A 14,304-nucleotide genomic window follows, 5' to 3' on the forward strand; every position below is an offset into this window, starting at 1 on the left:
TTATTACAATGTGTTGTCATTCATTTGATTATTTTTAAATTAATGAATAACATTAGTTCTCTTTACACATGAAAAGAGGTTTATGTTTAGATGAGTGTATCCATAAATTTAAAGTTAATCCTTTTTCTATTTCGGATTGGTAGGGATTATTACAGTAGCTGAACATACATTTTTGCAGTCAAAAACAGGGATTGAAATGTAGTTGTACCCTATATGAAGACATGAAGCAATATTGCATGCTAGTATTTGTCATAAATAATTGTTCTATCGCAAATCACTCTCTTGATCAGTCATCTCCTACATAGTGAACATCGCATTGTGCACTATATAGGGAGCCACATTTGCGTTTCTTTTGACACACTGCACAGCTAATTCAGACATTTAATTTTACTTATCTGAGTGAGTTGTCCTGAAAAGGTCTATGCATACAATAACTGTATAACCTTGGCAATAATTATCTTTATAAATATTCAAATATATATTAGGAAAAATGTGCTGACCCCTGATTTTTGAACAGTAGTGTATGCAGTTTAGGTTCAAATGGTAAAAACACTTTTATTCGTTGCAACTCTTCCACTTGGGCCTCTAGGTGATTGGCATTTGAGACCTCCTAGTGTAGTAGGTCATCTGTATTCAGTATTGGGATTTATTGAAGGGATTATGGGAGTAGGGAAGAAGGGAATCACGTAATGGGGTGAAAGTTAGATTGCACAAGATGAAGTCAAATTGGGAACAATCAGTGAATATCCCTCTTTTTATCCGTAAATTTCTACTGACCGTAACAAAACCCCATAGAGGGCCATGCAGATGCGCAAATATGTTTTTGTGCCATTTTAAACCATTTACATAAGCTGTAAGGATTAATCCCTGTGTGTAATATTGGTTGGATGTAAGGTGGATGAGTTTGCCAAACAGATAATGAAACACACTGGCTCATGTGATTTTGGTTATGTGTTTTCTTGGGTGCCTGTCCTACCCTTCCAGTGGCCTCTGGTGTAGAACAGCTAATTGTACTGAACGGCGTTCAAACTCTTGAACCACACGATTTGCAGCATGCGCAACCACCCAGGCAAATGCACACACAGTTATGTCAACATCACCATGTGGTGTCCTAACCGTGCGTGGCTGTTCGGGTTCAAAACGTGGTTAACTGCTCTTCCTCACAACCTAGCATTCTCTCATCTCCCATCACAAACTTCCATTTGACCCAGATTCTGCTCATGCTGACGCGATCCATGTCTGACCCAGTCTTGGCCACTGACTTCAGCTACTGCTTGAGTCTCTGAGATAAACCATGATCCAGGGCACTGCTGGAGCTGATCTTGAGCAACTTCTTTTTGGGAACACACTGTTTGAATGAATCGTTCTTCCCTGGAGCCTGACTTCGTATCCACAGGTTTATCTTCTAATAAAAGAGAGAAAGCAACTGTGTTTTAAAAGGTTTGGTGGAAACTAAAATGGAACCTTGAGTATCTGCTTTAGTTCCAATCTACATTCAATCTACATGTCGATTAACACCTTTTAGGTGGCTAGTAGTTTAGTGTTGATCATAAATTTCTTATCATGCCCAAATAGGGAAAAAAACACAGTAAAAACAGTAAAATCGAGAAATATTATTATAATATTTGAATATATTTAAAATGTAATTTATTCATTTGATGACATGAAAGCTGCCAGTTTAAGTTTAAAAATCATTCTAATATAATTTGCTGCTCAAAGTAACATTTGGAAACCAAGGATTCAAAAAGAACAGTATTTATTTGAAATATACATGTTTTGTAACATTATAAATGTCTTTACATTATGAATGTCCCTTTTGATCATTTTAATGTCCTTGGAGAGTAATAGTATTAATTTCTTTTTAAAATCTTTTACTGACACACTTTTAAATGCTAGTGTTCCTGGTTTTTGGAGAAGCTGACAGTTTTTTTTGTATGTAAGCAATTTTTGTTTTCGTGGCGCTTGTTTTGGCAACTCGTATCGTTGCTCAGAAGCACATACCAACACCTTGGCATTGTCAGCAGGTTTTGCATCACTTTTTCTCCAGAAAATGTCAAAAAATGTTCCCCTTATTTCATGGCTTGTAAACCAGCAAAAACTGTGTTCAATTCTCCTTTTTTTCCAAGCAGTAATGCTCTCCATCATGTAGTGCCATTTGCATCCAGTAGGTGACAGCAGAGGTCATCCCAGATTCTGCCTGTCTCCACTGCTCTGTAACATCTCCCGCAGAAGTGGAATGTTGGTGTAGAGTTAAACCAATATTCAAACTCCAGTAACCTTTGAACAAAGTGACCGTCCAGCCAGCACTTGCCAAAGCCTCACATTCCTACTATTAAAGTTTGTTTTCTTGCATGTCTTTGAGTCCTGTAAGATTTGTCTTCTTGGCGCGTGTTCACGTGCATGTGTGTTTTGGCTGTAACCTGGCACGTGCTGATTAGAGCAAAGCTATGGAGTTGTTCCTCAAAAGTAAACCAAGTGAATGATAAATCAAGCTCTAATGTCACCTTGCACAAGCTTTCTGTTAACTCAGAGAATCAATCTGTAACACTCTCTTATTCTTGATTGCTGACACAGACTCTGGCTCCTGGTTCTGACCTGCGACTTCTCTTCGCTAGCAGATGTGACTGCTCTGCTTACATGTTGGCGCTCGTTGTGGCCTTTTTGCAGCTTCAGTAGTGGTTTCTGCTGTTAAATACAGAAGGGTGCCGTCGCTCTTTCTACTTTTTTGTGGGTTTCTGTTCCAGTGGTTTTGTGGTCGAGTGACGTTGGAGACATTCTGACTGTAGAAGCTGCAGAAGAATGGATCAGTTGCTCTTTGCTGACTGATGAAGAACAGGGCGCCTTTTCCTCCCATCATTTATATTTCACTTTTTCTCTTTTGACCCTGTATTTGCCCACTTCTTAGTCATTTTTGCCCTTCTATATCTGCATATTATGGTCGCATTGTTAATGCTGTGTGGAGAAATACTTGAAGTTTCCACATTCTTTAAGCTGACGTCACAAGACAGATGGTATCTCTACCACCGCCAAATACCTTTAGGCAATAAATCGGTTGTTTCAGGGTAAGACCCTCAACCTCAAGTGGATCCACTTCCCTTTCCACAGCAGAGATGGCTTCTCTTGAGCTTTGGATGTCTCTCATTCCCTCCTCCCCGTTCCATTCTTCCATCCCCTACTCCAGAGGAGCGAGTAAGCGCACGAGCGAACCACTAATAACAGAAGGCTATTTGTCTAGAGGTCTCTGTGATCCAGACTTGCAGACTGGTTCCTATTCCACTGGAAATTAGGCCCAGTCTCAGCGAGCCTGTGATTGTTTTAATTCCACTAACAAATGATCTGAAAATAAATATATTGGGAAATCCAGTGCTATAATAATGGCTCCATTGTAAGCTGTCGAGCACAGAGAGTCTGTGTGTATGTTGAGTATAGAAAAGCAGTTAGTCAAAGATTATGTTATAGACCTCAAGTTTTAATTTGAATCTCCCCCCCCAACTAGTGTTGTCACTAGTGTGCCAAAATTTTGACTTCGATACGATACCCAACTTAAATATCACGATACCGATACTTAAACAATACTATGGCAAAAACCTAAAACAGCAGGAAATGTAAATAAATAACATATGACAGAACTTCTTTCTTCACCAGTGTGCAGGCTGATAATTCTGGATGCCATGAAGTTAGAGTTAGACTTAATATAATTTTTAATGTTTATTGTTTTCATGCTCAATAAAATTGTAAATTATTTGCTGTAATGCTTTTTTTTATACATTTAGGTGTTATTGTAAAAATTATATTACTGTAAATAATTAGAGCAATATTAAAGCTTAAATTTGTTTAAAATAACTGTATATACCCTTCACATATTTATGTATTTTTAAATTAATTTTATTTTTGCAACCAGATATCACTTATTAAACTTAGACTCAATAATACACCTCTTTGCGGAGGTCTACTTGCACGAGTAAAATAAATAAATAACACTCATTTAATGTTTGAGAGCATAAACATAATGCTGGTATCACATTCACTAACCTGCCGCTCTTTAAATTCTTTGTTCAAATCGGGATGTTTGTCGGCAAGATGCTTTTGACTCCCTTCGCTTGCGCTATTTTGTAACATCTTTTGCAGTCGGGCTTTGTGGTGTCCGTGGGCTTGATCTGTCTGTTGGCAATGTAAGTAAAATAATATTTTATTTTATTTTATTTTATTTTGCTTTGTGCATCTGCTTTGTCAACAATTTGTGGACAGTCTGCAAGAGCATCTGTTTTTGCAACCATACCTCTCGTTTCGTCACCATAAAAGCCGTTGCGCAGTTGATAGGAATAAACACACTCAATGTGCCTAAGAAGCAGTGCGCTGCATGCACCCCTGCTGTCGCACTTTAGGAAATACAGCTGGCACTCGGTTCTAATTAAATGAAGAACGGACCGTTTTTAAAAGCAGGGTATCGCGATACCTTTCTAGTACCGGTATATCATGCAACACTACCCCCAACCCTCCGGCATGTCCCTTTTGTCCTGTCAGTCACTTCTATTTATTTGCCCAAATTTATTCCAATTTTTTTTTTTTTCCATTTTACTCCTTCGCATCTTTTCTCTGTTGTAGCATGTTCTTACAATGAAATGACAAGTGTCGTTGAATTGGCGTCGGAGCTCGTTGGTCCGTCGGGCCATCTGATCATTCTGATTGGCTTGTTCAGCTACTGCCACCTGCTGGTTCGGAAAGGCATTTCATCTCACGCAGGCGCAGAACTTGGCCGTCGGCTGTCAAACTTTGGACCCAGACGCTGCCGAGATGAACCAACCCCGCAGTCTGCTTTTCATCTCCACTAGTTCGTCGGCATCGGCTTGGTGTGTTTCTGCCTTAACAAAGCTGCTGTGTTCCGGAAACCTGTTGAAAATAATCCTGTTTTAGCAGTCTTGGCTTCTTAAAAGTAGGGTAGGCAGTTTTGGAAAGACTAGCAATAGCAAGCTAGCTTTGAAAGCTTAAGATCCCACCATCCCATCTGAGCTCTCCCCCCAAAGACACACCTCCAAAACACATGAGTGTGCACAGCCAGCGCAGAATCTGCAAAACGTTACAAGAGACTGGGTTAAATTACCCCATGTTGCACAGCACAGAACATTACAATAATAATAAACAATGTACAGAGCTCATTTCGGCATTGATAGTATTGCAATAGAAATGCATGAACCTGAGTCTGAGGATGTGAACAGCTCTGGACATCAGGGGTTGCCATCTTGAAGTTATCGTTCCATCATGAATGCAGCATAAGCTCGTTATTTTGGTTCAGGAGGAACTATAAAAGATGACTGCTGGTTGTTTGCGGCACTTTGTGACTGTCTGCTTACAACTCTGCATAGCCTTCCAGAACTCACTATGATGTGTTATGTCTGTGAACATGGTGCACGGAGGTATGGAAATACATATGTTGACAGACAGGTAGGATGCCAGTTTCGTATGCAAAGATTGGATAAAAATTTTATAAATATTTAGACCACTTCTATTATTGATTGCCATCAGGAGATTCAACCAGTATAACAAAAAGTGTTTATGAAAAACTTTTCCTAACCTACCTTTTTAAGTTTTTTTTTTTTTAATTCTTTTTCTCCAAAGGAAAATTAGTTAAACTGAAGAAAAAGGTACCAAGACTGAGTAATTTTTTTTGTGTGTGTGTGTGTGTGTGTGCAGAAATCGAATATACAGCCCATGAAGCAAATGACCCAACTGAATAAAAAGACAGCAGTACAATATAAAACTACTGGTGTATAGATATTTATTATAAGTATAAAATTCAAGCTATTATACTTGAATTGAGGTAGTGATGCACCAAAATTATTTTACAAAAAATATTATAGTTTTCATTTAGCTGAAAACCAAAAATAAAGTTTGAATGATTGATTGATTGATTAACCTATGTTGTCCATATTGTCCATATTCCTACCTTTAACTTCTCATATACACACAATGTACAACTACATACATTTAAAATACAGTAAAAATACAGTATATAAAAATAATTGCAAAATCACATTTTGAGATTGTAGAGAGATTTGATTTACATCAATGCTTCATTGGAGTGAAAGTTCATAGCTAAGTGAAACTGAAATTCTACTGAAGGATATTTCACTTAACAATCTCAAAGCTCATGCTAAGTGAATGGGATTTTTACTTCTGTTGAACTCTATTCACAATTACAAGTATTTCTGAGAGGGAATAAGTGGTATACAACAAATTACATAATATCTTGCATAACAACTAAAGAGCTTTTCACCTTTAATTTTTCAAAAGGAATAATCTTTTTCTTTTATTTGGCCTGTTCCTGTTCCCTTTTTAAAAACGTCTAAATTGTTCAATTCAGAAGTTCTTAATAATGGAGCCCTTCAGGGTGCCACTGAGGGAAAGACATTTTTGCAGTGTTTGTTTCTTTCTTTTTGTTTGCCATCCCATACCCCATCACTCATTAACATGACGTTAATGCCTCTACTTAAGATGAGAGGACCGAACTGGATGAGTGGGACATAACAGCCAATGAAGCACAAGAGACAACACACTACTGCAACATGCTGCATCTAATACACCCTCGCTATGACGCACATGCCTTTACTAGAGATTAGAAGAGGACTAGAACTTCAGACATGTCTAAAGAAATAAGTGGAGCACAATGCTATGATGAATACAATGACAACGCTCAATCTTTGCATAGTCCATTTAGTGCATTTAAGACCTTTTTGTTCTCTGAGAAGAATAAACAGTGTTGTCTTGAATTAGTTCTATGAAAACATCAAGCAGCCACAACATCCACCTTTCATCCTCTTGCCGCTATTTGGCTTCTATACTATTTTCCTCATGGTGTTGAAGTTTTCCCTCCATTCCCTTTTTGTTTTGTTTTTTTCTATAAAGAAGACCTTTATTGTATGCCTTGAGACTGGGTTGAAATGTTCAGCGCTTCCTGTATTGAAGTCCTTTAATTCTGATGCTCTTAATGGGAAGGAATTCTTGAGTCGCAAAGGTCTCTTCATGCGCCACCATCCGATACACCCTCCCTATGACGCACATGACTCTACTAGAGAGCTCAGCCTTTGCGTAGTCCATTTGGACCTTCTTATTCTCAGAGAAGAATAATCAGAATAAACAGTGTTGTCTTGAATCCTTTTTGTGGAACCACCAGGCAGCCACAACATCCCCTTATATTGTCGCTGCTTGGTTTCTGTTCTCTTGTCCTCATGGTGTTTTGGAGTTATGGCGTTTTCTCTCCATTCCCCTTTTCTTTTGTTTAGTTTTTTTTTTTAATTAAGAGGGTTTTTTTGTCTGCTTCAAGAGTCCTCCATGCCTGAATCTTGCTCCCCACTAAATAACTTGAGAGGTTTGTATAGAGAATGTTGCGTGAGCATTGAACTTAGTCTTGACGTCAGACGGTGTTAGTTAAAAGATAGTGTTCTATTGAGGAAATCTCATTTAAACTCTCACGTTTTGCTTATGGGAAATCCTTTTTCACAGGTGCCCTTCCCTTTGTTGGCCCTAATTGGAAAAGACGTACTTTGTTAGTATGTAGCACAATATCACTATTGAGTTAGAATGTCACAGGGAAAATGATTGACAAGCTCAGTCTTTATTCCTTCTTGAATACATGTGGGATTCTGCAATTAGTGAATGCTAAAATACTCTCTCTCTCTCTCTCTCTCTCTCTCTCTCGCTCTTTCCCCCCATGGTTTATTGGATTGGTTGTATAATTTTAATCATTTGTTATAGAATTACCTATTTTAAAGTAGTTTTACAGAAATCAGCTTTATCACGATTATTTAGAATCAGTGTCTTTTTTATTTGTAATTTTATTTGAAATGTATTTCAATTTCATTTGGATTATTTTAAAAACCAAACAAATTTAATCTATCTATCTCAAGAGCCAAAAAAATTAAAATGTCCTTCCTTCCAAATTGTCATATTGACATGTCGCTGTGTGTTTGTTTTTCAGGCACAGGTGCAGATTGCTCGTGACAATGCAGTGACATCACAGCAGCGGTCAGCGAGTGGACGGAGGATACGGAAGGAAGTGTGCTCAGGCACAGAGGTGGACAGAAATAAAAGCAACCCCTTCACGGAACAGGATTCTGGGATATTGGATGTGGAGGATGCAGAGCAAGATGAGGTGAGAAGGGAAAGATTCATCTCAGCAGTCAAGCATTTAAATTCACCCAAAAATGAAAATTATCCCATTATTTACTCACCCTCAAGCCATCCTTTGTGTATATGACTGACTACTTTCAGACTAACACAATCAGAGATGTATTTAAAAATATCCTTAGTCCTACAAGGTTTATAATAGTTGTGAATGGGGGGCCACGTTTTGAAGTAAAAAATAATGCATCATCCATAAAAAAGTAATCCATGCAACTCCAGTGGGTTAATAAAGGCCTTCTGAAGCAAAGTAATGCATTTTTGTAAGAAAAATATCCATGTTTAAAACTTTATTAATTCAAATAACTAGCTTCCGGTGGAAGACTGTATGGAGAATGCACAAGTCAACTTGCGCCAAATGAGTAATCCTCTGACACGATGTATGACGCAGGTTGTAGGAGTATTGTAAGCTTAGACGCCTCTCGCGGTTTAAACACATAGGGCTGGGCAGCAAGGATGGCTTGAGGGTGAGTAAATCATGGGATCATTTTCAGTTTTGGGTGAACTATCCCTTCAAGCTTTTAGAAAGTTGTTCTTAGTCTGACTTTGTATATTTTTCTCTAGCTGTAGCAGCAACAATGAAAGCTTGAGTCTTCGTATAGCACAAAAGTTCATGTGATTTTCGCCGGCTCGCAGTAAAGTACAGTCATGCCGTGTACCAGCTGCTTTGGCGCGATTATCAGGTTGACTGTCTCGTAATATGTGCAGTGGCTCACAACCTCCTGAGTGTCCGATCTCACACAGCGTAGGGCGTACTCAAGTTGTTTCAAACCTGTATGAGTTTCTTTATTCTGTTGAATACAAAATAAGATATTTTAAAGAATGTTGGTAACTAGACAGTTGACGGTAGCCATTGACTTCCATAGTATTTAAGTCAATGGCTACTGTCAACTATTAAAGGTGCCATCAAACATTTTTTTAAAAGATATAATATAAGTCTAAGGTGTCCCCTGAATGTGTCTGTGAAGTTGCAGCTCAAAATACCCCATAGATTTTTTTAAATTAATTTTTTTAACTGCCTATTTTGAGGCATAATTAGAAATGCGCCAATTAAGGCTATGGCCCCTTTAAATCGTGCGCTCCCCGCCCCCGAACTCTGGACTCTATCACTGCATAAACAAAGTTCACACAGCTAATATAACCCTCAAATGGATCTTTACAAAGTGTTCGTCATGCAGCATGTCTAATTGCGTAAGTATAGTATTTATTTGGATGTTTACATTTGATTCTGAATGAGTTTGATAGTGCTCCGTGGCTAGCGGCTAATGCTACACTGTTGGAGAGATTTATAAAGAATGAAGTTGTGTTTATGAATTATACAGACTGCAAGTGTTTAATAATGAAAATAGCGACGGCTCTTGTCTCCGTGAATACAGTAAGAAACGATGGTAACTTTAACCACATTTAACAGTACATTAGCAACATGTTAACGAAACTTTTAGAAAGACAATTTACAAATATCACTAAAAATATCATGTTATCATGGATCATGTCAGTTATTATTGCTCAATCTGCCATTTTTCGCTGTTGTTCTTGCTTGCTTACCTAGTCTGATGATTCAGCTGTGCACAGATCCAGACGTTTTGCCCTTGTCTAATGCCTTGAACATGAGCTGGCATATGCAAATATTGGGTGCGTACATATTAATGATCCCAACTGTTACGTAACAGTCGCAGTTATGTTGAGATTCGCCTGTTTTCCGGAGGTCTTTTAAACAAATGAGATTTACACAAGAAGGAGGAAACAATGGAGTTTGAGACTCACTGTATGTCATTTCCATGTACTGAACTCTTGTTATTCAACTATGCCGAGGTAAATTCAATTTTCAATTCGATGGCACCTTTAAATGATTAAATGAAAAAGAAAAAAAAAAAAATAATTTTAGGGTGAACTGTCCCTTTAAGCAGACAAAACACAGTAATGGTTCTTGGTTCATTCAGTTAAACATGACGAAATGAATCACTCAATAAGTGAGTCAGGTTGATTCAGTAATGATTCGGACTTACTGTCTTTTTATGAATAACTGACTTAGATCTGGAAAACACTGTCACAATTTTTTAATACAGTGTTCTGTCCGCATTAGCCAAAAATCGATAGTCATAAATAATTTATTTTTTTAATTATTTTTTTAAATTTAATTTTATCGTTTTTTTTTTTTTTAATGGAACCATTTCTGAATATTGACTCTAAATCCTAGTTTCTCTGTCTCTGTTTCCGTCCCTCTCCATCAGTCCCTTCTCCTGCTTTAATTTAATATCCCCATGGATTTGCTGTTGGGCTGCTTGCCCAGTCTAGGATCCCCTCCCTTCTTAATGGAGCATCTCAGCTCTGCAGTTGTTTAGTGTCATTAGGGCTGCCCTGCTCCTCTGAGGCAGCAATGTGAGACGTGTGGAGCATGCAAGACGTGCTTCCCAGCTGGAGCTACCACCAGTAAGGAGCGAAAGGATGATACTCGCTTAGCTCCTGAGAGACAAATTAAAATGAGACAGTCAAGGCAGTCAGTGTTCATTGTGTATTTCACGTTGATTTGATTTTGACGTGCTCAGATAAGCGTTGTTGTGCGATTTCTTCACTTGTTTTGACATGGTGTTTTCACTTGCTGAAGTCCCACATGATTTACACTTGTTGTGTTTGTACCAAAGCACTGGTTGATGGACTTTTGTTTTCTGATTGCGTTATGCTAAGCAGACACGTTCGTTTCAAAGCAGCTAACAAAAAGTTACTTGCTAAATAAATGTTAATGTAATTGTTGACTACAGTTACCAACTTTACCTAACATCTCACCCAATTCCATGATGGTGCAACATTAACTATACTATTTTAAATTCTTTTTGATCAGCATCAATCTTTCCATAATAGTTCCACAATAAGTGAAAACCTTCAACTAACCCTGTTAATGTTAATTATTTTTGCCCTCTTGTTTGACCTTTCCCCCGTCCCTTCCCTCCATGCTTCAATCAGTCTGTGCGTCATCATGTTTTCCTCTTCTGGCTCCTGTTTGAGAAGCACTGCTTGTGCCAGGCTTTAATCTGCTTGAATCTCTGTGCTCAGGGGCTTCCTGAGAAACGGTTGTGTCCAAAGATGCAGATCAGTGCCCGTTTAATGACCCATTGCCACCTGAGCGATGTCCCCTTGTGCCCCTTTGTCCTGTCTGTAAACTGTTTGTAGGGGAGTATGTTGGTGTGAACACGCCATCCTTGAACCGGACAGACATTTTCAGCACTGTCCCAGTGGTGCATCAAGATTGAATTGTTTTTTCCACATTCTCTGGTTTATTGTTGGTGGTGCCATGAAATAGCCTTGTTTGAATGTCCCTGGTTGCTATTTTGCAGGCACCAGATCAAAGCTGGTATTGTTTAGTTGGCCATTTGTTTGGCTTAATTTTGGAAAGAGTCTTTCCTATACTGGTAAGGTCAAGGGTGGCTCAAGTCAAAGGGAAATAAAGAAAATGTGATAAGTTAAATCTGGTAAAAGCTATTACACTACATTTGATTTTTCATGAGCTTTTAATTCAAAATAAATTCTAGTTGAAAAATATATTTTAAATATATTTTAATGTTGTCTTATCTGTAAAGGCAATGTGTCTCTCACTGACTCGTATTTTATTGCAGATTCCTGGTGCGCAGGACTTGGTGGACTTCTCTCCTGTGTATCGCTGTTTACACATCTACACTGTATTGGTGAGTATGTTTTTATTTCAGGTTTGACTTGTCTGATATTTTTAATCAGAATACAATCTCCTTGTTGGCCCTCACGCTTACACATTATAACCCTCGCTTTGTTCCCCAAGGCCATTTGTTGCAATGTGTAATTCTTAGGGAGAGAATGTATGTTTTCAGCATATGTTCATGAAAGTGTGGATGTGTATTTTGACCAGTGTGTGTGTATGAGAGGTTGGTCATCTGAAATTTCATGTGGTAATGTTACCGTTTTATGAGTGAGTGTTTTACTTTTCCGTTCAAAAGTTTGGGGTCAGTAAGATTTTATTTGGAAAGAAATTAATACTTTTATTCAGCAAGGACACATTCATTATTATCAAAAGTGACAGTGAAGACTTCTGTGTTGTTACAAAAAAATTCTAATAAATATTGCTCTTTTGAACTTTCTATCCATGTATTATGGTTTCCAGAAAAATATTAAGCAGCACAACTGTTTTCAGGTTTGATAGTAATATGAAATGCACAAAGTCAGCATATCAGAATGACATTTTAAAAATATATTACAGTAGAAAACAGTTATTTTAAATTGTAGCAATATTTTACAATATTACTGTTATTACAATATTTTTGTTCAAGTAAGTGCAGCCTTGGTAAGCATACAAGACTTCTTTTAAAAGTGATGAAAATATGATCAACCCCAAACTTTTGAATGATAGTTAATGTATAAATAAATATTGATTTGATGTATAGCTGCATGATTCAGATAAAATTCAAATCCCAATGGCTAAAACATAAGTCAAAAAGGACCGCTTTCACGTTTGTAGTTCTTGTTGAACCTTTGCTTAAAAAGGTTAGTTCACTCAGAAATTAAAATTCTGTCATTAATTACTGACCCTCATGTCAGTCCACATCTGTAAGACATCTTTGGAGCACAAATGAGGATATTTTTAATGAAATACGAGAGGTTTCTGTCCCTCCATAGTGACAACATAACTACTGCTGTCAAGGTCCAGATAGTAGGAAAATTTTATGTTGCAACACGAGTGCTTTGTTTGTGCAAAAAACAAAACAAAACACAATTTAGCAATTTATTTACAAAATAATATTATCCATAAAGGCATGTTACCCGATCTGTGTCCGCGATAAATCACACACGCTAAAATCATTCCAATTAAAGTGCTTTATTTTTTATCTCGCGCCTCTCTCAACATCACAACAGCATCATGAATGGGCTAATGAAACGGGCTAAAGTGCAATTTGAAGACGTGCCCAGCTTCCGGCTATCAAACGGCAAAACTTTATGGCATGTTTTGCATGCCGCAAAGCAGCTTAAGATGTTATTTTCCTGATCTCGTATTACACCACACTTTCTCCACACATCCAGTTTTGCCTTTAAAGACAATTTTATATGCTCCACTCGCCAACTTTACTTTTACTTCATCCATAGCTACTCCTGCAACGCTCGCTCCAACTAGTGTACGAGAAGCATCATCAAAAGTCGCACTGTCGCAGTGGTGGTGACGTGATGGGTCAAATGTCATATTGTTGTTGCGTATGTGTAATGGTAATTTAGACACACAAATATTGTGCATATTTTTCATCCGTGCTACTACCCACCTGCAAGGAGTTAATTATCCGACCGCATTTCCGCCCGTGAATTTTAGGAATGTCACAATCCACCCGTTTTAGCCACTTTTATGCGGGTACCCGTGGGTACCCGACCTGTTGCAGGACTCTGCGTCATGGTGCTCTTGTGAACTTGTGTTAAAGATCGATATTTTCATAAATAAAGTGGTAAATTGTCTTTCCTACCTTTCTGGACCTTGCAAATGGTAGTTGCGTTAGATCTCTATGGAGAGACGGAAAGCTCTCAGATTTCATTAAAAATACCTTCATTTGTGTTCCAAAGATGAGCAAAGGTCTTACAGATGTGGAACGACACAAGGGTGAGAAATTAATGACAGAATTTTCATTTTTGGTTGAACTAACTTTTAATATCTTGATATTAGATGTTCACAATACCACAAAATCACAGTATTTGACTTTCACAATAAGATTTTATTATATAGCTCTAAACTGACTTCTATCTCTTCATCTCTGTAAGTACATCTGTTAATCTGTGCTGGCTGGTCATTTTGAATCTAAGTGGTTAGCACTAGTTGTTTGTTGATGACTTTGCTGAAATTTGCCAGTGGAAACTACTCCATAGTTTACCAGCAATTTCTCCACCCAAAAGTACCCTGGAATGTTTCCCGCACAAACAAATATTTCATTTGACGCAGTCACAAGTAGTGAAAAACACTTCTTAAATGCATCAGTGTTCATTTATTAACTATAAACATGCTAGACACTCATTTATGGAATCAAGAGTCTTTAAATTATTTGTAGTATGCTTCAAAATACAGCCAAGAATTTGGTGTAGGTCTATGTTCTTGGGTGGGTACGTCTGTTTGTGTTTTTGCGCGAA

The 14,304-nt window shown here is 37.8% G+C and overlaps 1 protein-coding gene across 5 annotated transcripts in view; it reads left to right on the forward strand.

The window, feature by feature from the left end:
• exoc6b (exocyst complex component 6B) overlaps positions 1 to 14,304 on the forward strand; it is a 121,454-nt gene that overhangs the window by 33,790 nt on the left and 73,360 nt on the right. For all 5 annotated transcript variants that reach the window (XM_067401595.1, XM_067401596.1, XM_067401597.1 and 2 more), the window contains exons 7-8: positions 7,976 to 8,149; positions 11,790 to 11,858. In XM_067401595.1, coding sequence (XP_067257696.1) covers positions 7,976 to 8,149; positions 11,790 to 11,858 — 243 coding nt within the window. The remainder of the gene's footprint in view (positions 1 to 7,975; positions 8,150 to 11,789; positions 11,859 to 14,304) is intronic.

Source organism: Chanodichthys erythropterus, chromosome 11 (genome assembly GCF_024489055.1).
Source record: "Chanodichthys erythropterus isolate Z2021 chromosome 11, ASM2448905v1, whole genome shotgun sequence".
Classification (NCBI taxonomy): domain Eukaryota; kingdom Metazoa; phylum Chordata; class Actinopteri; order Cypriniformes; family Xenocyprididae; genus Chanodichthys; species Chanodichthys erythropterus.